The sequence below is a fragment of the Misgurnus anguillicaudatus genome, chromosome 14 (assembly GCF_027580225.2).
Source record: "Misgurnus anguillicaudatus chromosome 14, ASM2758022v2, whole genome shotgun sequence".
Lineage (NCBI taxonomy): Eukaryota > Metazoa > Chordata > Actinopteri > Cypriniformes > Cobitidae > Misgurnus > Misgurnus anguillicaudatus.
In genome coordinates, this window is record NC_073350.2 from 4,775,853 (window position 1) to 4,800,190 (window position 24,338).

A 24,338-nucleotide genomic window follows, 5' to 3' on the forward strand; every position below is an offset into this window, starting at 1 on the left:
TATGTGATAGCGTTGACCTATACTACCTTGAACATAACACAACAACAAATATATTAGCTGGAAAAGGTATGTGTATTGCGCAAATTGGACTGCATCTCTTTGGACTTGTCTTGGCAAATTAATAACACAAAGGCAACTCAAATTAATGCAATTTTGATTTTGTTGTTTTGTTTTGTACTTTTCAGTCACTGTACCATACACATCCTTCACTATTACGCATACTTATACAACAGAAAGAAAAAAACAATATTCACTGTAAATTATTAGCAAAAGTGCTTGACTAATGTTACAAAATGTTTAACTAATGTTTAACTCGCAGTTTGGATCCGCACCACAGGATGTCTAACTTTTAAGATTTGACTGCTTTGACAAATTATGATCAATACACAAACAAGCACATAAAGGTTAGTTATGTGTTAGGCTGGCGTGACTGTTTACATAGAAACGTTGGCAGAAAAGCATTATTTCATAAACCCTAACCATGCTGGCACTGCCGCCTTCTGACTCTCCATTTGGCTGGATATGAAGCCATGAGAAAGAGAAAGTCTCCAAGTTCCCAGCAGGGATACAGTGGGATTATTCCCAGCTCCAGGAGAACCTCTGAAAACAGCTGGCTTTCCTTCCTTACTACTTACAGTAACAAACTTGAGGACAGCCTTTTGTATTAGGCAAAGCTGTTTTTTTAAGTATATCCCACTAATAACAACAACGCCAGTAAGATTCAAGGTAGTACAAGTAGTTTTGTTTAGAGAAAGATGCAGAGTCTGGTGTACGAAGAACTCTTATTTTGTTTAAAATGTCGACACGGACCAGAGCAGGAATTGTGTGACTTTCCAGCAGTGGGGCGTCTCTAGTGGGACAGGCCCGAGCAAGCTTCCAGAACACAGTGGGCTGACCGGATAAGAGGCCCTTTGTTTTCATGGTGCTAGTGAAAATGAGAAAATGGCCCCCACCCTGACACGAAGCCCACTCGACAACAATATGTCTCTGAGTTTTCAGTTTTATTACCCCTGCGAGGGCTCATACACAGCTCTCTCAGCACTGCTGCTAATAATGTGTCAGTGCTTATCTTTGATTTAAATACTTTTTTTTGCCAACATGAAGAAAACACAAACTTGAGTAGACAAAATTGTTTTTGAATGAAACAAATGAAAACTCAAACCATTCACAGGACACAAACACACACTTGTGCCGCCGCATAAGTTTCACAGACAAGGCTTAAGGCTAGTCCTAAAATTAAACACGTTTGAGCCGTCTCAACTGAAAACAACTTGACTTGCACTGACAGATCTTAAAATATGCCAGTGCCATTGATTTGTTTCAAGACACACACACACAACAGTAACGTCTGAAACCAGGCCATGATCTGTTTAAATAAGCTGCTGTAAAGAAGCAGAGAGCCAGAAATACTTAAAATAACTTTCCAGCACTGGACAAAAAAGATTATGGGGAAAAGAGATGACAGGAAGACTGGATATCCCAACCCCCACTGGTTTCTCCCCTGAGTGACAGGGTTCACCCTTCCAGAGAAAAACATCATCATGGAAACCTGAGCTACCTTCACTGTTGTCCCGGCATGTGGTGTCCGGTGTCAGCTAAATACTCCCAACCAAAACAATTGAGAGGCGTTCATTCACCTCTATCCTGATAAAAAAAAAATCAAGATAAGTGCTAAATGCACTGCTCATCTGAAACGTGCACTGCTGCTTTATTTACTTTCGCATGAGTGGTGCGTGAACAACTCCAGCCTGTGTGTTCACCATTAGATGTGCTACTAGATAAGAGATTTGCGACGCCAACAAAATCTGTGTGACCTACTTGAAGAATTTTCTACTTAAGAAGCTAAGCCTTGCAGAAAATGATTTCACAAAACTAAGTTACTGGGTTTTTCTTTTACACATTTTCTAGGTTGATAGTAGGGATGCATAACGATTTATCGCGATTAATCTATAGCAGAATAAACGTTTTTGTTTACATCATGTGTGTGTGTACTGTGTATAATAATTATGTATATATAAATATGCACAAATGCATGTATAATTTTAAGGGAAAAAATATTTATATAAATTAAGTATTTATATATAATATAAATTATATAAAGCATACAAATGTATATTAGTGCTGCAACGACATGCGTATATACGTATATACATGCAAATACGTCGACATGCGTAAAATGCGTCGACGTGTCACGCTGTTTACATTCATCTTGCGTAATGGCGGCTTCTGCTCCTGGCAGTGTTTTCCATACATTGATTTGTTTGTGTGCGCCACAAAATCAACAATGGCCGCAACATTTACATTTTTATTTTCATTTAAAACTGCTTCATTTATTGTTGTGAGCGCTCTGTGGTGCCTCTCGTGCGCGCTCTCTCTCTCTCTCTCTGTGTTAAGCCCCTAGACAGCGCCTCTCTTACATGTAGGGCCCTATAAAATCCGTTTTATTTTTTCCCAAATTCCGTTTTATTTTTTCCCAAATTCCGTTTTCTCCGTTTTAATTTTTGCAAATTCCGTTTTATCCGTTTTAATTTTTGGCAATTATATTTTTTACCCTTTACTTTTATTTTAGTCATAAAAAGAGTGTGCCTTTTAATGTTAATGATTAAAATGTAAATGATTTGGGGGAAAAACTGGATAACAGAATTACTTAATGACTATAAAAGATGCATTTACACACGCACATACACACGCGCGCGCACGCGCGCACACACCACTCAATTCAATGCATTGGATCTTTTTAGTGTTGTTGCAGGAGGCTACAACAAGGTGTCAACGCAGTGGTGCCTTCAGAAGTGCCTTAAACACATCAATCCAGCGGAACGCGATCCATATTTTATACACAATCGCTTGAAATGCATATAACTTTACAAACATACACAGGATAGTGATCTGACTTAGGACAGCATGAGCATGCAGCTCTTTGCACGTGCGAGCGAAAGAGAGACAGAGAGCGGCGCCATTTCCCCCAGACATACGTTCGTCTCCCACACAAAAACATAATTTTATTCCAAATATGTAAAATTCCGCGAAATTCCGCGTTTATACTAGATTCCGTGTTTATTAGCCAATTCCGCGATTCCGTCCGCGATTCCGTGATCGCGGAAATTATAGGGCCCTATACATGACACTGAGTGAAAGAATTAAAAGTTGGATGTTTTCCATGCGGATTCCCCTGTGTACTTGCATTTTCACGTAAACGTCAGATGTTACTGACAGAGAAGATGACAGATTCGAGTTTATCATGAAAGGTTAGCAGTGTTTTCCCACACACACTGGTTCTCTATGTGCTTGTGCGCGAGCTCTCTCTCTCCTATGCCCGCGCAAGCCTTCTGTAGTAACTCTGTGTAATGGCAATTTTTTAATTTGCGCCGAATTGTCTGCGATGTTGCGTTTATAAATCAAGATTAAAGTAGCAGCTGGTTGGATTAAACACAAGGTTATTGGGTCATGTTTAGTCGCCATTTTAATAGTCTTTATGTCTGACAACAGAACAGATAATATGTGAAAATAGCATTCAGTTGTGTTAAAATACAATAAAACAAACAATGACTCAGATCAGAGAGTAGAAAAACAGATTATCCAACAGATTAAATAGCTAATCAAAAAAGAACATTATATTAACAATAAAAAATAATCGTTAAAGTTGTCGACTAATCGGAAAAATAATCGCTAGATTAGTCGACAGAAGAAATAGTCGTTAGTTGCAGCTCTAATGTATATCCACATGTAAACTTTTCTTAAATATATATACACGTGCATGTGTGTGCATTTATCTATACAAAGTTATTATACACAGATCACACACATATGATGTAAACAAAAACTTTTAGTCTGCTATAGATGAATCACGATTAATCGTTATGCATCCCTAGTTGATAGAAGCACTGCGGACCCAATTATAGCACTTAAAGTCACATTCTCATAATACGTCTCCTTTAAATAATCTATTAGCAAAATGTACCATTGAATCTTTTACTACAGCTGGGGTTTTTAAATGCTTATGCTATTCTTTCTACTAACAAATACTACAGTAGTCACATTATCAGGGTTCCCACACCTTGGCTAACTTCCAATTTAAGAACTTCCCAGGTCCATATTCAAGGACTAAATGTAGGGACATTTCAAGTGAGAGCAAGGTTACATTGTGTTACCTTTTAAGATACATTGTTACAGTTCCCTTTTGATGGAACTCGCGCTGCGTCACTGCAGTGACACTTTGGGGATGCCTCCAGTGGTAAGTGTGTCTGAATGTGTATATCAAATTCAACCAATGGTGAGGCTTAAAGACAGGGTGCAGGAAGTATATCGTTATTTGAAATATCACCAAAGACAGCATTACAGGGACTCAGGAAGTATGGTCAGGGAGACGCAGCGTCTCGTTCCCTTCTCAGTGAACAACCGTTACATAACCTGAGAAGTGTGTCAAACACAACTATGCAAAAATGCATTTTGGTATGAATCAACATTCGCATAGAGAAGATATAAGCATTTAAAGTGAACAGTTTGGCATGTGTGCTTAAAAAGTCTAGAATTTTTATGATATTATTCTACACTACACAGGAAATAATATTCAGAAAACTTCTTACATAAAATAGTTTCAAGCACTTTCAATGACCTGTATCTATGCATGTATATTTACAAAAATTTTACAGGGCCTTGATATTTTCCCCCAGATTCAAAAACTTTTAAGAATTTCAAGGACCCGTGGGAACCTTACATTATAAATGCCAATACAACAAGAACTATGGTAAATTTCGTAAGTTCTGGTATAAATCCAGGTGTCAAATCTGAGCTGTAATGAATAATGTACCAACCATTCGGTTGGTATTGGTTTCCTCCTCTCTAAACTGCTAAATTTTTAATAGTATTAAATACAAAAACCACAAATTTTAAAACTGCATGCAGCCATTGAATCATTTATGTTCTAAAGTTTGCTTTTCCATTCAGGCTTGCAATAATGCAGCGTTGGGATGAAACAATACCCTTGTTCAGGTTCAAATCAGATTTTTTACTATATAAAAAACAACACAAGAACATCATGTATCTCAGCTAGTGAAGTGCAGAATGAAAAGCATTATGGAGGTTTGCATGTAGCAGATTCAGAAGTAATTTGGAGAGTAATAAAGTACAAGCTAATAAGCTGTTCCTGTATAGCTCAGTGGTAAAGCATTGTGTTTGCAGCGGAAAAGGTCAAAGGGAACATAAATACTGATAAAATGTATAACTTGCACTGCAAGTCGTTTTGGATAAAAGCGTTTGCCAAATGCATAAATAGCTAATAAAATCACTGTTATAAAACTACAATATGCTGCTAGATGGAGAACCTAAGCTTTAAAATCAGCTACAAGTTTCAATGGTATGCCAAAATGAGAGCAGTTTTGATGGATAATAGCTTAAAAGCATTTAAAAACATGTCTATTTAATACACTTCAAAATAAAGTGAAAAAACCCTGAGCGTAGATCAAGTTTGCCATGCAAGGAAATAAGGATTTGTTGTTCATACTCGCTTGTGCACTTGGGTCCTAATTTGTCGGGTGGTCATAAATGAGCCTCAGCTGCTCTGCCTAGCACCAGTGTGTCTTATTCACTGCTGAATAGCACGTCTTGTGTCCTATGACTGAACACTACCCTTTCAAACGGGGCTGGTATGTGTGGAATGATCCACAGCTCTGCCATGAGGGCATGGCCAGGCACTACAAACAGCCCATGTGCTCCACTCGGAGAGCTGGAATGACAGGAATTTCAGGCCTTGGTCCTCAGCACATTCCCTAAGTTCTTTCTGCTGGAAAACTGACTGCATGGGCCTAATTTCCACAGAGTAAGTCATTTTAAAAATGATTGCCAACCAGATCTGCAAATGTGTGACTAAAGTGGCTTGCATACTTTTGGAAAGCGTGCAAGAGCTTTCAGATTTCCACTCCGCCGGAAAGGACACAAGCTGTGAATGTCTGTCAGCGTGTCAAATGTGTCCACAAAACACGATATTAATTGGTTCCACTTACAACTGTACGGCAAACAGCCGGCTCATCTTGCTGTTGCAGTCGATGTCATCGTCTGCTTGGTCCCCGCTGTGTTTCCTCTTGCTGGGGCTGATGGGAGGAGGGCCCGTCCTGTGACTGCTGACGGCAGAGGATAGTGACATGGACTGCATTCTGGACTCGCCTCTGAGAGCAGCTTCACCTACACAACATACAACAGAGATTAGTGTCAGACTGTTAATTCAGCATTCACAGGACACATGAAGTGTAGTTAATGATTAATGGTATGAAACAATTATCTAAAACAACACTACTACTGAAAAACTACAGGTCTAAGGTCTACACTATAACAACAAATTATTATCGAAGCCAAATAATCTCCTAATATTTGGCCATAGTTTACTAGCAAAGGCTGATAACCGTGTCTGACAGGCCAATATATCATGAGGTTTTTTTTAAAGAAAGATACTACAGAGCATATCAGTGAACCAACATGTTATATTACACATCAAAGAAGCTCAGTGAATATCCCATGCAATAGCTTTGATGTTGATTTATAGATCCTAATAACATGAGATGGTTCTTAAGCACACAGACAGAATTATCATACCACACGATTCACTCAATAATCCTCCTTTTCATGTTTTCTTTATTGAGGATGCCGGAGCAGCATTGTAAAAACACGTCAAAGCAAAGTGAGGAGTCGAGTATAAGGGTGATTCTCACGAAACCATTGAAACACCACGGCACTAATGATTTTAGCTTTAAAATGTGTAATATAGTAACATTAAAAATCATCATAATTAACATAATACTTTTTTCTAGATTTCACATTGTGTGATTTCAAAATAAGTATTTATAATTGTAAATTTGATCTCATTTTCTTCTGAAGTTCTCATTACCGCAATGTTTCCGGCTGTTTTTGAAAATGCTTTATGTTGTAATTTAATCAAATTAACACAAAAATATTAAGAAAAAAAATGAATGGATGTTTTGCTAGACTACTTTAGATGACAGAAAAAAGATTTACTGAATATTCATGTATAATAATAATGAAGAAAAATTAGGAAAATGATGTGTCCATGCCTGATGTTCTCATCCTCCGCAACACTTTTTGAGAACAGTTTAAGCACACATACAGAATTTTAATAAAGTTTGATTTTGAGTGACCAAGCACATGGACCAGTTACTTCAAGATGGCTACCAGGTAAGATCATTTTTTTACAGTTAACTTGAAATATTGTCTTGTCAGAATGCTTACACGACATTTTGATTATCATTACCGCAACAGATGCTTATTAAATGTTCATTTAATTAATAGAAGCATAATACTTTGATTTTAAATGCATGTGCAGAATCTTCAAATTATGTTCTTTCAGGTTTGTCATGTCATTTTGAAAATATGTCAGTGTTGATGTTTTCTGACTGTTGCGGTAATGAGATTTTTTAGGACTAATTTTTTTAATTATGTTACAAAAAGTGTTAAATGATAAGTAAAAGTTTTTAAATTAATGTTCCTATTTACTCCAGACTTTGTTTTTCAATGTCTGCTGGGAAAAAAAGTAAATTTAAGCAATTTTTACATTTTCATGCTTGACATGTTTAAAACCAAGTTTTCGTGAGAATCACCCATAAAAACAAAGGTAAACTTTGTCATTTTTGTTCTTCTGAACTTACAGACGGGTGCATGCAAGTTATTACACCTACAGCGTAACACCATTGAACTGCTATTGAAGCTGACCTATCTTCTGTACATTTATAAGCACAAAGACACTTTTCATGTACTGTAAACTTGACCTCTTTCAAAATCCCACCAGCAAATCATTCCAGCTATGCTAAAATTAACTTTTTATATTAGTTTCAAATTGTACCAAAATTGCGTTTTAACTTCAAGTAAATATACATAAGAGCTGCAACAACTTATCAATGAAATCAATAACATTTGTTGTCAATGAATTTCATTATCCATTAGTTGGTCTGTGACTTCACATGCTCCTGTACCACCGTCGGATAGTGCGGACACGCATTCTGCTTCATACATCTTATAATGATAGTCAGGTGCTATTTCTATATACACCGTACTTTACGGACTATAAGCCGCATCATTAAAAAATGCGTCATTAAGACAAAATAACATAAGTCACAGTGGACTATACGTCGCGTTTATTTAGAAAATTATTTCACAAAATCCAAGCCAAAGAACAGAAATTTAATCAAGGCAAGTTATTCAACTAAACAATAGCAGGCAGAACAGCAGGCTAAATAGATGTCTGTACGTTAAAGTAATATGATCAGTTATTTAAACCATAAACCATAGCATACAGAACTTACCTGGAAGGTTGAATAGGCTATTTTAACCGAATAAGCCAACTAGCGTGAAGTTCGCATACTCATCATTCCACATTACAGAATCCATTGAATTAAATAAATACAGAAGCAGCATATGGTGGACTTTTGCGGCTGTAGACGGTAATGTTATCGCTTGCCTTATAGATGTCAAAATTAATTCTGACTTACAAGACGCAGCACCAGAAAAGTTATGAAAAAAATTGCGGCTTATAGACAAGTTTCCCAACATTAGCCTTTCACTCTGCCAAGCACTTCCGGTTAGTGAGTTTGTTTTCGCCACGAGTTGTTGCAACCGCGTACAGCACAATATGTCCCGGAGCCATGTTGGCGTGTAACAACATCCATAGTTTACTTTTTCTGCACGCTAACCAAAGGCAGTAAAAGACGCTAAACGGAAGTCATTGGCAGAGTGAAAGGCTAATGGCGGCCCGCCTATTTCACCCGGGAGACTTGTCTATAGACTGAAAAATACGGTACAGGGCAAGCTGCCTGCTCAAAGTCAGTCACGTTTTCTTTATACAATGCAAGCTGCATGCAAGGCACTGCTACTTAGCGCGGCGCAACCAGCTAGTTTAAAAGCAAAGCAGCGTTGCCAGGTCCTCTGCCTTTTGGCGGAAGTGTGAATTGGGCTACTTTTAAACGGTTTCTGCAGGTTGATGTTTTTTCTGCAGGTTGGAGATGAAAGGATTTGGTTTATTAGTTGCTGGTATTTGAGCTGTGAATAGTCATTGGGATGCTATTGGACTAATTTTGAATGGCCATTGGGCTGGTTTGGATTCGTCGACCCGGCGACAATGACGGAAGCAGAACATTTCCATTTCACATCTCTCAAGACTAAATTAGTTGATTATTGGAAAAAATAATAATCACACGAATAATCGATTATGAAAATAATGGTTAGTTGCAGCCCTAATATATTAATATCACACAAGTGTTCAATACGTCTGCATAGATTTTATGTGATCCACAATCACACTGCCGTGTCTGAAATGCTGTATTGTAAGATTTCTTCAATACTCCTCTGTGAAATGCAGCCCTCAGTACATTTACAGGCACTCTGTGTAGGAGTAAGGAAGGAAAATTACAACTGGCATGCTCTCGCCAATGGGACTTTCCACTTGGGATGATGTTAAATAAGCCTGAGAAACTTTATTTTTACAACATCCATTTATTATACTCGACCTGACTGTCGCAGCACTTCACAGGGCTAGTTTTCACAGAGTAAAATGATAAATAGAGATGGTAAAAACAACTCCACATCAGGTGTCCTCTCTTACACCAACCCCTTATAAATAAATCATGCATACATTCACACAACACATTTACTTGACTTCAGTATCAAGTGAACAAATAATAAAGCTTCGATATATGAGCTTGTGAGGTACTTCCCAAAACAAGCGGCCTATTTTCCTGACTGGCATGTTTCAGCTCGTCTGTCCGTGCTCCATGGCAACGGTGATGACATCATTGTTTTTGGCTGCTAATAGAGAAAAGGCTGCGCTGCTTTAGACAAGCACGCAGTAAATGTCCACACAGTCCCTGAAACATGATAGCTTATCTGCGTTTGTCTTCAGAGAGACATGATTTTTTATATAGCTTTCGCAAAACACTTACCCAATTTTCAAATGGAAAAACTAGCCTGTCAAAAACTCATGCCATCGCTTGATCCAATGTTGATGTATTGTGCTGGTCAAGACGCTTAAAACAAACAGGGCAATGTTTTCATAACAACACAAAGTCACAACGTTTATACTTTTTTGGGGGGGGAAATAGCACATGAACTGTTTTTTTTACCCTCACAAAGAAAAAATTCTGCCTGAATTTAAATCTCTGTTAAAAGAGGCTGTTTACACCTGGTATTAAGCAGCGTTTTGGTCGATCGTGGACAACATTAAATACAAGTGTAAATAGGGTGTGAAAGTTTTGAGCTCTGCCATTTTCGCCCACATTCAGAGGTAGTTGAAAAACATTTGTCCAGATTACTTTTGTGGTGTAGACGCACATGTGGTTGAATGTGCTCGAACTAGGGGTGTAACGATTAAACATTCAAATGCGCGCTCTCTCAATTAATGAATTTTAATGAATTATGGTGAAATTCCAGCACATCCAAAAGCCAGGGGGCACTCTCGTGTAGAAACACCCTTTGTCCCACAGAAGTAGCAGCATTACAAACGCTATTCCAGGAAATGTTTACAGGAATATTTATATCGCTGTTCTTCAAATTGTTTCAGGTATTTTCATGATAATAAAAAATATTTTTAAATGATTTTGTTTAACAAGTGTTGCTTTTTTAAATGCATGTTATAAACGACTCGGACTCATAATGATTTTAAATTGATAAGGACTTTCTACTGACCAAATGCCGTAGTACACGCACAAGCTGTGCATGAAACAGAATCGCAGAATCGCAGCCGAATCAATTTCAGACAGGCATTTTTAATGGGACACACGATTAATCGTTACAGCCCTAGTTCAAACAGCTACAAAAGACAGCCTATTACTCTATTACTACTGTGTGATGTACGAGCACAATGTTTTTAAATTGGTCTGGATTTCAAGCATGAACCCACACTGTGCAGTGCTATCTTTAGGCTTTCATTGATAAAACTAAAGCAACCACTCTTTGTTTCACATTGCGAGCGTGTGAAAGTTGCACCAACTTATTTCATCACTTGCTCTGAAATATCAGAGAAAGCTTACATATACATGTGCAAAACTCTGTGCAGCATGTTTACTAACAACACAAGCAGCAGACTCTGGCATGATATTTGTGTGCGATAAATTAATCACGCTCGTGTTTTAACAACTCGCCCACAGACCATCACCTTTAAATAATCAGCACAGAAGCGGTCAAAAGTCAATAAGAGAGACGAATTAAAATATCAAAAGTTAATATTTTCCACTTGTGATCTGATCAAGCATTAAAAAAAAACAGTAATACAGGGCCAAAAAGATATTAATGCCAAACATCAGTGACTGAAAGCAAATTTACTTAACTTACTTAATTTACTTAACTAATCCAGCAAGATTTGTCTAGGACAGTAAAGAACAGTCCTAAAGTCAATCACTGCGCTCAAGCAAGGGTTTTAAAATTTTATGGTAATGTGCCCCTTGAAACAAAAATAACAGCACAGAAAAGCACAAACATGCATGCTAGGGTTGCACGGTAAACCGGTTCTGAAAAATTACCGGTGTATATATAATATTTCAAAAGGTTCTATAGTGTGATTTCGATGGTTAAGGTACTGGAAATGCTGTTGTTCCTAAGTCCACTGCCAGGCGGCAGTGCGCTACCAAAGTGATGCTAAACCAGCGAGCTCTGCAGTAGTGTAACATGCGAGATGGATCACGCTACACAGCCACAACTAACAAGCAAAGAGGGCTGTAGAAGTGAAATATGGCATTACTTTGCATACAATGTGACAAAAAACTAACAGACCCTAATGCACCAGTCTGTAAGCGATGTTACATGTCATGTGTTACCTTGTGGCGCAATACATCAAATCTTGCTAAACATCCATCTGGTTTATTTTAGCCTTATTCACAGGATCAAATATGGTAAAATGAAAGCACAAGAGTGACAATGACGTTGAGGTGCCATAAAATATTAATAAAATTGGTAACACTTTACAAAAAGGTTAAGTTATTGGTAAACATTGTTAACAATGTTTAATTTTATAAATGTACTAGTAAATGCATTAGCTAACATGAACTAATAATAATAAGTGTTGTATAATACTTGATCATTGTTAGTTCATGTTAGCTAATGCATTAACTAATGTTAACAAATACAACCTCATTGTTCTGTGTTACCACAGAATTTGCTTAAAGGGGGTCATATTATGAGACTTTAAGATGTAAAATAAGTCGTTGGTGTCCCTAGAGTGCATATGTAAAGTTTAAGCTCAAAATACCCCACAGATAAAATAATAACATGTTAAAATTTTGTATGTCTGAGCAAACATTTGCTGTTTTTGGGTATCCTTTAAAAGGCAAATGAGCTGATGAAATGCAAACCGTGATCACAATCATGTTTTTTTGTTGTATAGAAATTTCTCCATTCACACATAATTTCTACAATTGAGTTAAGAGCTAAGACTGGACTGGAATATCTCATAAGTCATTAGTGAAAACGTCTGATGAGATTTATACAATGAGATAATTAGCAATCATCTTCTAACAATAGGCCAAAATTAAATGTCAAGTACTATGACAACAATATGCGCAAATACTTCATATCTGGTAAATATTAGATTCTTTAGGGGACACCCAAGAGAGCCAATAAAAATTGGATCCTTCCATAAAATTTAAGAGAAAATCAGATGTTTTCAATTTGTATGAGAAAAAACAAGGTAGGTCTGCAAAACACAAGCTAAATCTGCCAAACTTCAAAGAAAGACGTAACAGCATTTGAAGATACGACAATGTCCTATATCAGAGTTACTGTAGAGCTTTGAAGCGTGCAACAACACGCAGATATCTTTCACATGCAAAGCCCTGAAGACAAGACATCAGGAGCAAGCAGATTTTTTAACCCACTTGTTGAATTTCACACTCAAGCGTGTCTGTTTCTCCTATGAAGTTTAAACCATGCAAGACCTTACAGCAACCTTTGCTGAAAACTGTAGGAGCCATAAAAGACTGTGTAAGGAGGGATGTAGCCAATGTTTGATCTATTCAAAGACGGTCATTACGCACACAAGTGATCAAAGTCCGGCCCTACTACTAGAGACTTCAAACGTCAAGACAGAATGAGATTGTGTTACAGATGTGCGCCAACCCCCTTTCCTTCTGTACTCATTCACAGAGAGCTTTAGTGAGCACAAAAAAAACGTGTTTTTTACAAGTTATGTTTTTTGCAACTGTTGGAGTGAAAAGGAGCAAAGATGGAAAAGTCAAATACAGTTCCTTGATCATAGCACAGATGTTTGCCAATCAATAGTCTCCTTTGTTTTACGGTGTCTGAAATCTAATACCATGTGGCTAGCAGACAATATGTTACCCATTCATAAGTGCAGCATCTTTCTTTTAAGGGAGATGGGTTATTGAAGACACAGAGGCAACTGCTCAACAGGTATAGATATAGCCAGGGGGTTTATCTTTCCATTTTAGCAGCCCTTTATAGCTTTTCAGAAGGGAAGTGACAGTCAGCATTTAACTCTTGGCTGCAGGCTCAGCTTCAATTTAAACTCTGCTGGCCACAGCAGTGCTCAGCATGCCACCAATTCAAACTGTGAGCGAGTGAGGAAAAGGCCACGTTTTCCTCTTGAACATGTCTGCAGTCACAGGAAAACATCCTTTTGAAAAATGTGAAACAACACATTGTTAATGATATGCTTGAAGACACTGGGTAGTTACCAAATAACCACTTATATTAAACAATTATCGGCTTCAGCTAACCGCCCTACCTGCTTGACCAATAAACAGATTGTCAGAAAAACAACCGATGGCCTTGTCAATTGAGAGACATTTTCCTGTTTCACCATGGATTCCAATTTTACATGATACAAAAATAAGGCTCAATTAATTATAATGACAGACACTTGGCATCAGACTGTAGGGCCATCCACAGAGGTTAAGATCTTGTGTCTACTGTAAAATTTTTACAAGCAGTAAAGTTCCCAGCTAACATCTATGATAACACAAGACATCACTGCCATTAACTTACTCGCTGACTTTAGTTTTACACTCTTCAAACCACTGGTAAACCAGTCTAAAATCAGATATGGTGTGAAGAACAATGATCATAAAGATAGGAAGGTCCGTCTAGGACCCTTAAAAGACTGCATGCATTCATTTAATTCCTGATAAAGCATGAGGCAAAGTTCAGCAATGCCGTATCTTTTCAGCTACGACCTTTAACGCGTGCTTTTCTGACTACTTTATGTCCACACGAGCACAGAGACAAAGTGATGCTGAAATTGATCTATTTTAAGAGATGATGCTCTACTCACAGGAGCTGTAATGGATTAGCTATGTGCTCAGGAAATTCTCTGGCACACATTAAAAATAGCTGAAGCGGCAGCCGTGCAACAGCGAGCAAAAATGGTTGCGATTGTGTATTTCCATCCACTGTCACTGGGTCATGTGACCAGCTGACCAAAAGAAAAGTGTTCCAAAGCAGTGCTGGATTTGCCCAACATCCGCTCTGATTCTCAACGGAGAGATATGCCAGTAACGCCAACCATGTGGCCACACGTTGTTCCTGGTGTATTTTCCATTGAATGATTTGGAGCGTTATCTGGAAACAAGAAAGTGTCACGGCCAAGGAAGGTGTGACATACGCAACTACTCGCAGACATGAACAAATCACAAAAGGGTTGGTGATACCATTTGTAGTCACTAACAAACCAGTGTAGTGTGACACAACAACATTGCACTTTAGTGGCTTTAGTAAAAAAAAACAGCTGAAAAACATGCAAAGCCCAAAATTATTATTTAGCCCTAATTAATTAATTAAAAAGAAGACAAATAATAATAAGCTTTAGTAATTTGCCAAATAACAAACAAGATGCACCTCACATGAGTTATTAATTTTATGTACAAAAAAAATGTTTAAAAAAAGTTTGAAAGCAGTGCCGGGAGGTGCGTATGTGCAGCCTGGAGGAGAACTGTATCACATTTCGGATTTCTTGACACATGATGGCCAACGACAGGAGGCTGGTGGTGCAGAACCAACCCCCCCAAACATTAACATCTTCAAGAATCCTGTCTTCCAAAATCGTCCAGTAATGCTGAACTTCACAACTTTAGACAATATGGTGAGAGTTACTACTTTCATTGTGTAACTGACTCCAGATAATACCACTAGTATGGCTGAATGTTGTAAACTCTGTGGATTACAGCACTGGGCCAGAGGAATCTGCATACTGCACATTTCTCATGAAGTGAACCGTTCATGTGCGCATGCGCAACCAGCTCAGCTGTAGCTGCTTCAAATGAAACGCATAACAGACATGTTTTGAAGTTTTTCATTTTAAAATTTGACTTTTTCAAACTCTACAGATAAAAATTGGAGGAGAAAAAACATGTTCTTCAATTCTATATGCATTTTTGAAGTCGCAACTAAAACACTGAAGTAAGTTTAACGCGTTCGCACGTATTACACTTTAAAAAAAAACACAGATACAAAATACAAAAGTTTTACATTTCATGAGCAATTCTTCAGAAACTTAAAACATACCCGACAAGTTAAAGTTACACAAAAACATCGCATAAACCAACGGCGATGACGTCACGGGCGTCCGTTATTTTCACTAATAAACACTAAATATTATCAAGCAAAAGTATGAGGAAAAACAAACGCTGCTTTCACCTTCATAGCACAGAATGCCAATGTTGTTGTTCATTTTGTCCAAGTACGGGTAGTTCAACAGGTCCATCTTGGTAAAAAGCATTTATGGACTTTTAATCGCAGAAAGACCAGCTTCGCTTTTCCTCTCGTCAGGAAGGCCCAGCCTTTAACTTCACACAAAGCCAAAATAACGAATTTACGCCGACCTGCTAAAGTACCGGACGAGCAGAAGAACTCTAATGCCACTTTAAAGAAACTTTGAGAAGTTTAAGCGATTGAAACGAGTTGTATTTCAGGACAAAGGGGTCGCGCGCCAGTTCTCCTCACAGCCCGCTGTAAGTCGACTGCACTGACACGCAGCTTGTGCTCGCTATGACTTCAATGCGCACTCCCGAGCTCCTCTGTGCGCGCCTCCTCAGCCTGTGCGTGCTCGCGAATTTACGCGAGACTTTCACGCTCCCATGGGAATTGGTGAAACAGATGAGAAACAGAGAGTGTAGTAGGGGAAAAGCAAGGGAAATCACAAAAAGGAAAAGATTATTATCTGATACAGTTTTTACATTTAGTTTCTGATGCATGTGGTTTTCATTAAACAGTTTAATAGTTTACAAAGTTTTATTCAAATTTTAATCGATAATGATGTACGATGCATGTTGTTAGGCAAGTTAGGCTACTACTGAAATCGTTGCTATTAACAAACATTAATTAGTGTAGTCAAAAGGGAACAGCTACTAGTTATTAAACATTTAAACCACACAGTAACTCAGCATGATAATGACAGCACAATGAACCAATAATATTCTGGTAGCACTTTATTTTACAGTTTCATGTTAGCATTGATTAGAATAAGGTACTGCTCCCGAACTCAATGTAAACTCTTTAAATCCACATTACTTAAAGCTTTGTTAAGTACACTGTAAGTGAATGCAAAGTAAAAAAGTTCTATTCTAACATTATTCTAGTAAGAATTCGGCTACTGATCTCTCTCTCAACATGTCTGTCTGGCCAATTCCCACAGTATTCATTTCAAATAGCAAAATATGCATCTTAAGCTTGATTTTAAAACGACAAAATTATTGCATGTAACATGTACAGTATTAGCTTACCTATAAAAAACATGAATTTTCAAAAGAGGTATAGGTTAGGGTTACAATGTAACTTTTGGTAAAAAATGTATTAAAAGCAACTATAATTGACATTACTATATGTAATTTCGTACAGTGTACATTGATTACTATTAAACACTACTATAGTCACTGTACAACCAACACAACCCCAAAATCAACATTTATAGTGAGACTCTGTCGCCCTCTAGTGGTCCAAAGCTCTATCATTTACTCCATTCACCACCACAAACGATCATCATTCACTCATTATAATATGCAAACGAGGACAAGCAGAATAATTCTTGCATGTTTTTTTCATCATCTTTTATTAGCTGATTCACAAGCTTTAAAATAAATAAAAAAATAAAATAAAAAAACTGTTATTTGGGCTCAGACTTTGTTATTTTCATCAGTCATTCAAATAATCAAATTATTCTGTAGGCCAAAATGGAGAGCTCTTATTACGTTGTTTTTCAACTGGTCTTTAAACGTAATGTCAAACACCTCACTAATAATAATATATAAAAGGGAAACTTAATGTTTAAAATTACAAATACTAACAATATGAATGCTGGTTTAAATGTTCTTTTTAATTGAAGATGCAGTGTGTAATTTTTAGAAGGATCTCTTGACAGAAATGCAAAATAATATACAAAACTATAATATTATCAGTGGTGTATAAAAACCTTTCATTATGAACCGTTATGTTTTTATTACTTTAGAATGAGATGTTTTTATCTACATACACTGAGGGTCCCCTTACATGGAAGTAGGGATGCTCTGATCAATGCCGATCTCCACTAATAATACGTTGCAGATCACTATTCTGAATCGGACAGCCGATCTTATTACAGCTATTTCATGTACTACGGCTTTTGATCAGTAAGTCCTTATCGATCTAAAATCACTGTTAGTTTGAGTCGTTTATAACATGCATTTGAAAAAGCAACACTCGTCAAACATAACTATTAAACATTCTTTATTATCATGAAAATACCTGAAAAGGTTTGAAGAACAGCAATATAAATATATCCTTCAGCCATTTCATGGAGCTGCGTGTCATCACGGCTGGGTCGTGTGTATTGTTCTTCGTCTACAGCGCATTTTAAGTTTCTGCACGAGAGCGCCTCCTGGCTTTTGGATGTAGCGGCATTTCACCGTAATTCATAGAGAAACATAGCAAGCATTATCGGCCGATCGATCGGAGCATCCCTACATGGAAGTCGCCATTTTGTGCCGCCATGTTTCTACAGAAGCCCAAACTTTTTTACTACGTTGTCTACGACGATGACATGTGGCGGCTACAGTAGCTTCTCTATGTGTTTCAAAAGCAAGAGGTGAGCAGTGGACTGAGTCGTTGGTTGTAATTCACGACCTCACCACTAGATGCCACTAAAATTTACACACTGCACCTTTAAAAGTCCATGGAAAAAAGATTCTGGAAACATTAAACAGGACTAGTACATTAGATGAAAGCCAACACCTTTTCATTCAGAGTACTGATACTAAGACTTCACCAATCTATGTTAGTTTAAAAAAAAAATCAACTTGCAGTAGCCCTCATCTGCTTTAATTCAAACTGAAACATTACTGAAACATTGTTATTTATGCTACTAAATTAAAGCATTGCAGTCTAAATGAACTGTTAATAAAATGATTATTAGTAATATTTATAAAAGCTCGGCTGTTGTAGATAAATTATTTTTATTCTCATCAGACTCTGTAGATCCGTAAACTGATTTATTGAATCAACTGTTGAAAGCAGAAACTAATCCATAAAGTTACAGTGATAAAACTGCTAAACTCTTATGTCCAGATAAAAGTGTTTCTAAACCCAGATCACAGTGTCTACACAGTGTTTGCATTTACATTTAAGCATTTAGCAGATGTTTTTGTCCAAAGTGACTTACAAAGATTAGGAAACAATAATAAACAGATCTTTTATAATAATGGCAGGATAAGTATACATTATCCCACTTATTACAAAACTATGGAATTAATGAATAAATGGACATAAAATAATGATTTGAGCTTAAGCTATTTAATTTATGTGAGAAGCATGAAGTGAAACAATAAACATGAAACTCAACGTACTACTCTACTAAACTAAACTAAAACGTACAGATCTGCATACAGTAACCACCGTAATGATCCTGACACACACGACAGACAGCTGCTCAAGCGAAGTCAAATAATAATGATTGATAATGATATAGTGATGAAAACAATGACCAACAAATGGAAACGTTTTATTAAGCATTGCAGATTATCAGTTTTTCTGTTAATTGGTTGCTGACAAAAGGAGAGGATTTTTTTAAATCATTATATGCCTTTTTTCATGACCAAAATCCCCTATAGATCTTCGCTGTCCAGACAAATGATGAGGATATAAGAAATATATATTTTCTATCTTCGAATAAACATAAAAAATTACTAGTATTATGCCAAATGACTAATACACTGAAAAAAAATGTTATGTTGAATTTACTTAATTTTATTATGACAAGAAGATGCACACAATTAATTTATCTAACTCCAGATATATTTTTTAAGTTGAGTGTACTTATAAAATATAAGTACACTCAATTGATAAATTATAAGTAATTTCAGATTAATTATATTCATAATTATTTTGAGTAGAATATACACTAAAATTAATTATGTGTAACCAGATTAATTTAATGGTTTAATTATATAATCAGATTTTTCCATTATTAGACTATAGCATCGTAATCAAAATATTCATCTATAATTTAAAGATTAACCTGATACTATAATCATTTCTGTGTAAACTATTTTATGACCAACTATATGGCACATACACATGAACCAGGAACTTGGGCTTAATGTGAGTAGATCAGTAGTGTGCTAGCAAACTCTTTACAACGCGTTAACCTTTAACAGACTGCTGTATTCCCAACCCAATTCAGCCCAGAAAGCACAAAGCAGCACTGAATGGATTATTCAAGACTGTGCTATTCATTTCTATTGAACTCTCTCGTCCCTGCGATCACAGCGCCCTCAATGGATGTGGGGATTAAAGGTCTTTTCCCTCATTCTCCAGCCCTCCTAACCTCACACATCTTTCCCCCTGACCGTCAATATACCAAAGGAAAATGCTTCTCACTGGGTTCGAAGAGGCATTGTGTCATATTTCACACACACAAGGCTTTTAACATACAGGCCTTTCCAAACCTAAACAGTGCAGCCATTCAGAGCTCCGCTTGATCTGTTGTTATTATTGGTGGGGAGATATTTGAGACGTATAACAGCAAAACGCTGTAGAATTTGACAGAAATATTTACGCAAAATGAGGTGAACGACTGCCCAGCAAAGCATCCGTTTATGCAGTGAAATCTACAAACGCTGCCCTCGCATCACCTTGCAAACCTCTTATATGTTGTGTGTTTAGGCTGGAAACAAAAGGTGTTGACAATGTGTGTTTCTATTGTGGTTAGACAATGGTGTTCCTGTAGCTTATAGTTGGTAGAGCTTTGCATTAGCATCGCAAAGGTGGGTTTGATCCCAGTGAAAACACACACACAGGTGAGAAATGTATGGTTCAATGCACTGCATGTCACAAACAATTCTGAATTACTGAATGAAATGGTAAAGGGGATTTCTGCACTGTAAATCTAAATCTCCAATGCAAGCTGTTGAAGCTCTTCTGAGATATGCAGTACTAGTTTAAGGAGATAATAAATTCAGTGTTGTCGTGTCACACCTAACTCCTAAAGCCAAGAATCAAATAATCAATACTTTATAGCACTCAGTAAACCGTGTTCCTGATGAAAATGTGACTAGGGTTGCTATGGTTACCAGGATTTTCTGGGTGTCAGCTGGGTTTGTTGTTAGGTTGTTTCAAATGGCTGCATGAATATTGTCAGGTGGACGGTGAAGTGTTTGTTCAGTCCATTATTCTGTACCTGTACTTCCTGTTTTCTGTAGTCCACTTCCTGTTCTCAGTTTCAGTTCTGCTTCCCCACCCTGTCTCTTGTTACCCCAAAAAGTCTGTCTACGGGTGTATCTGAAAGCTGTAAAGTACTGCAAACAGGCTAATAACAAAACAGATTTTATGTAGGCTACACATTGCGTTGCTCTTATCTAAAAATTAGATCATATGTCCCTTCTCATTTTAGCAATACATGATTCCTGAGGTTCTTTGTTTTGTACAAATGTGTAAAACTATGTATTTTCTGTGATTTTATGGCTGAATGACCAGCATCCTGATACAAAACAACAGGTTTAAGCGCACGCTCTGGATGTCCATCACTCACAGCCTCGGTTTGAAATCAACAAGGCGGCAGGCTGAATAAGATGTATAGTACCACTTGATGGTTTTACAGAGATGCTGCTCTGTACGCTAAAAATGGTTCCCCTATGATTACAACCTTTTGGTACTATTTTGCACCATTTTTAGAGCCTTTTATTGGAGACAGGTTTCTTAAAACCATCATGATTAATCCTTACACAACTCTAATGTGTGATTTTCTCATGGCGAGACTTTAACTCTTCTGAGCTTCAGATTAAATGTGATTCATGTTAAATCAAAACCACGCCCTCAAATCTGACCACTTTGAAGTATATCATCATAAGTCAATATGCTGGGGCGTAATGAGGCCATTTACAATCTGTAGGATTGGATAAAACAAGTTTGAATGTGTTTAAAAAGATAATCTTCCTAAAGATTACAGTAATATATGATTAAAAAAGCTATTTGATCTCATCAATTAAACTTATAATTAAAGGCATAATCATCTGTAGGCTGTCATTTGAGATCCGTGTTATGCCACTAGTGGTAGTAACTTAAATAAATGACCTGGGTTTTATACAAGCTGTATCGGCAGCATGTGTCAATCTCAACATTTTTTACAAAAATGATTACCTCAATAGCAAATCGCTAAAAATAAATCAATTATATTAAACATATGTTATGCAAGTTAACCAGTCAGTGTTCTGAATAATTTAAAAGCAGAAATGTGAACATATTTTTGGTAGAGTGCTAATATTAACATTTTTAGTAAAACTCGTTTATCATTAATGGGCCCATTATACTTCCGTGTAGGACCTATGCAGTAGCCTGAATCTCCCGTTGTTCATGTTTGATGTGCACTTACACATGCGGATCACCATGTACACGCCAAGCATGTCATGGTGTATACACAGTATCAAGACAAAGTCACAAGAAGCAGGTATGTGACTGAGGTAAAAAGACAGCGACTTTTGTTGGAGCTTGAGTTAAATATCACTCCTCAACTTGGCCCATCTTTGTTTTTACTCACTCTAAAAACAAACGGTGCTATATAGCACCAAAAGTGGTTCTTTGCTCGTAATCATAGAAGAACCGTTTTTAGTGCCATATAGCACCAGTGAAGCACCTGCGTAGAACCATATAGTGCTATGTAGAACCAAATGTGGTGCTATAGTGGTTCTATATGGCACCTATATGGTTCTACACAGGTGCTTCACTGGTGCTATATGGCACTAAAAACGGTTCTTCTATGATTACGATCCAAAGCAACAGTTTTGGTTCTATATAGCAGCGTTTGTTTTTTTAGAGTGAGCGGGGTTTCCATCACACAGATTTTATGCGCATTTTGAAGTATCGCATAAGAAACAAGGGATGAAAATGCCAAACTTTTCTTGGCCAAAATTTTTTTACGCTCGCTTGAGATTTGACTTATGTGAAAAAGTGTAAATGCGAGTAATTGAATTGAAACTCATTTGCCAAATAAATTCTGACGTTGCGAACATTAAACCCACATTACTGATCGTCTAGCTCAGTGGTCTCCAACATGGTGCCCCCTTCAGGCTATGCAGAGCCACACACCATAACCATAATCTGTAAAGTTGTCTAAACTAGTTGTGAATTGACTTTATGGTAAAACTACATTTCTAGGCAGATGAACTTTTGGTTGTATCTTCACACATATTTTATAGAAATTGTTATTCTCATGTGTACACCTGCTGCTCATATGAACATGGCTGTTTCTCAATATGGTTTCTTCAGTGATCTTGCGTCATTGTGTCCTCGCTCTACGTCATTATTAACTGTCGAAGTTCAATTCCAATTCTCAAGAACGTAATACAGAGGAGGATGCATGAAAATACCAGAATGTGTTCTTGATATCAAGGATGCATCGAGTGCAGACTTGCGCACTGAAGTCGCTTTGCGCCCCAGAAGTCACTGCGGCAAAACAATGGCGGAGGTCAGGTGACCCACAGGAAGATCGCACACATCTCAATTCTCACAAGTGCATTCTGTGTTCTCGTGACCATATGAGTTCGTTCTTCCAAGGTCGCCTGGCAAGACCAATCTCCACGAGAACGCAAGGCCGTTCTTTGCATTCTTGGAATTGAGAAACAGCTAATTTTTATGCACTGCTGTTAGTTAAGTTAGAACTGGCTCCTCCTCTCTTCATGAAGTAAGTAGTTACGGTACGTTCACACCACCACCCGGTCAAGGACGCTTGTCAAAAGTACGAGGAAGCTTGTTGAAGCTTTGGCCGCTCTGAAGTCTGTTTTCTTGGAACTAATGTTTTGGTTGGAACGAAAGTTTACATCGTATGTTTCTCCGGAATCAGCCAGCGAAAAACGTCTAGACTATATTCCAATAGGTTGCTGGCGTTTTGCCGCTGCTTGTCGCTGAACTGCTTCTTTCAACTTTCTGATTGACGCTCTGGTCGCTTAAAATGCAATGCCGATGGATTTGACGCTCCTTGCAGCTGAGAGAAGCCGGCTTCCATTGTAAATGAATGACCTTCGGACTGGTAACTTTGGAAGCTTAAGTCGGCGGAGGTGTGAACAGTTATGAATTAGGTGTTGAATTGTGTTGCACCTAACCAAATAAAGTCATGTTGCATGGAGACAACACTGTACCACAGAGGGTTAAAGTGTAAAGCTTTTATATATGAGAGAAGCACGTTTGACATTGCTGTTACTATGGGACAGCGTATTGTTGTTCTTGTTTTGGAAAAGAAACCAGATCTTGCTGCTGATGGGGGATCAGCCATCAGAGGAAATGGACCTGCGGGAGAGATCCACTTCTGGGGAGAGAGATGCCACGGAGGTGTCAGTCTACAATAAAAGACTAAAGCCATCAAACATGATACCTTCGCTCTCAGAAAAAAGGTGCAAGACGGTACAAAAGTTGTTACTGGGGCGGTACCTCTTCAAAAAGTACACTTTTATACCTAAAAGATACACATTGGTACCTTAGAGGTACATATCTGTAGGGTTGCTCTGGTAAATTTCCAGGAACTTTCCATAGGAACTTAATCTGGGGAATTTTGGAAATATTACAAATTGGAAACTTTTTTTACAGGAATTTTCCAGAATTTATGGGAAGTATTTGGAAATTTATATAAACTACTATATCCATAAATAAATATTTTGTTTGGTTATAAGCAGACATGCATGCAAGGTTATACATTTTCTAATAATGAGATCTTAAAGGAGCATTTCACCCGTAGAAACAATCTTTATTGAAAGTGCTTCATATTTGTAGTCGAAGTGTAACATACATTTCGAATTTGGTGCCTATTTGACCAAGAAAAGGGGTGTTTGTAGTCTCACTTCCTCAACAAAGATGTAGCACTTCCTTCTTTCAAT

General features: G+C 37.5%; 1 protein-coding gene across 2 annotated transcripts in view; it reads right to left on the minus strand.

Annotated features, from left to right (window-relative positions):
* vgll4b (vestigial-like family member 4b) overlaps nucleotides 1-24,338 on the minus strand; it is a 49,390-nt gene that overhangs the window by 9,969 nt on the left and 15,083 nt on the right. Inside the window, exons 1-2 of one of the 2 annotated variants that reach the window (XM_073875760.1) lie at nucleotides 15,643-16,003; nucleotides 6,003-6,180 (exon numbers count right to left, since the gene is read on the minus strand). In XM_073875760.1, the coding sequence (XP_073731861.1) occupies nucleotides 6,003-6,180; nucleotides 15,643-15,724 (260 nt within the window). In that variant the 5' untranslated portion in view covers nucleotides 15,725-16,003. Of the gene's footprint in view, nucleotides 1-6,002; nucleotides 6,181-15,642; nucleotides 16,004-24,338 lie in introns of those variants that run through there. The other variant, XM_073875761.1, reaches the window with a different exon arrangement.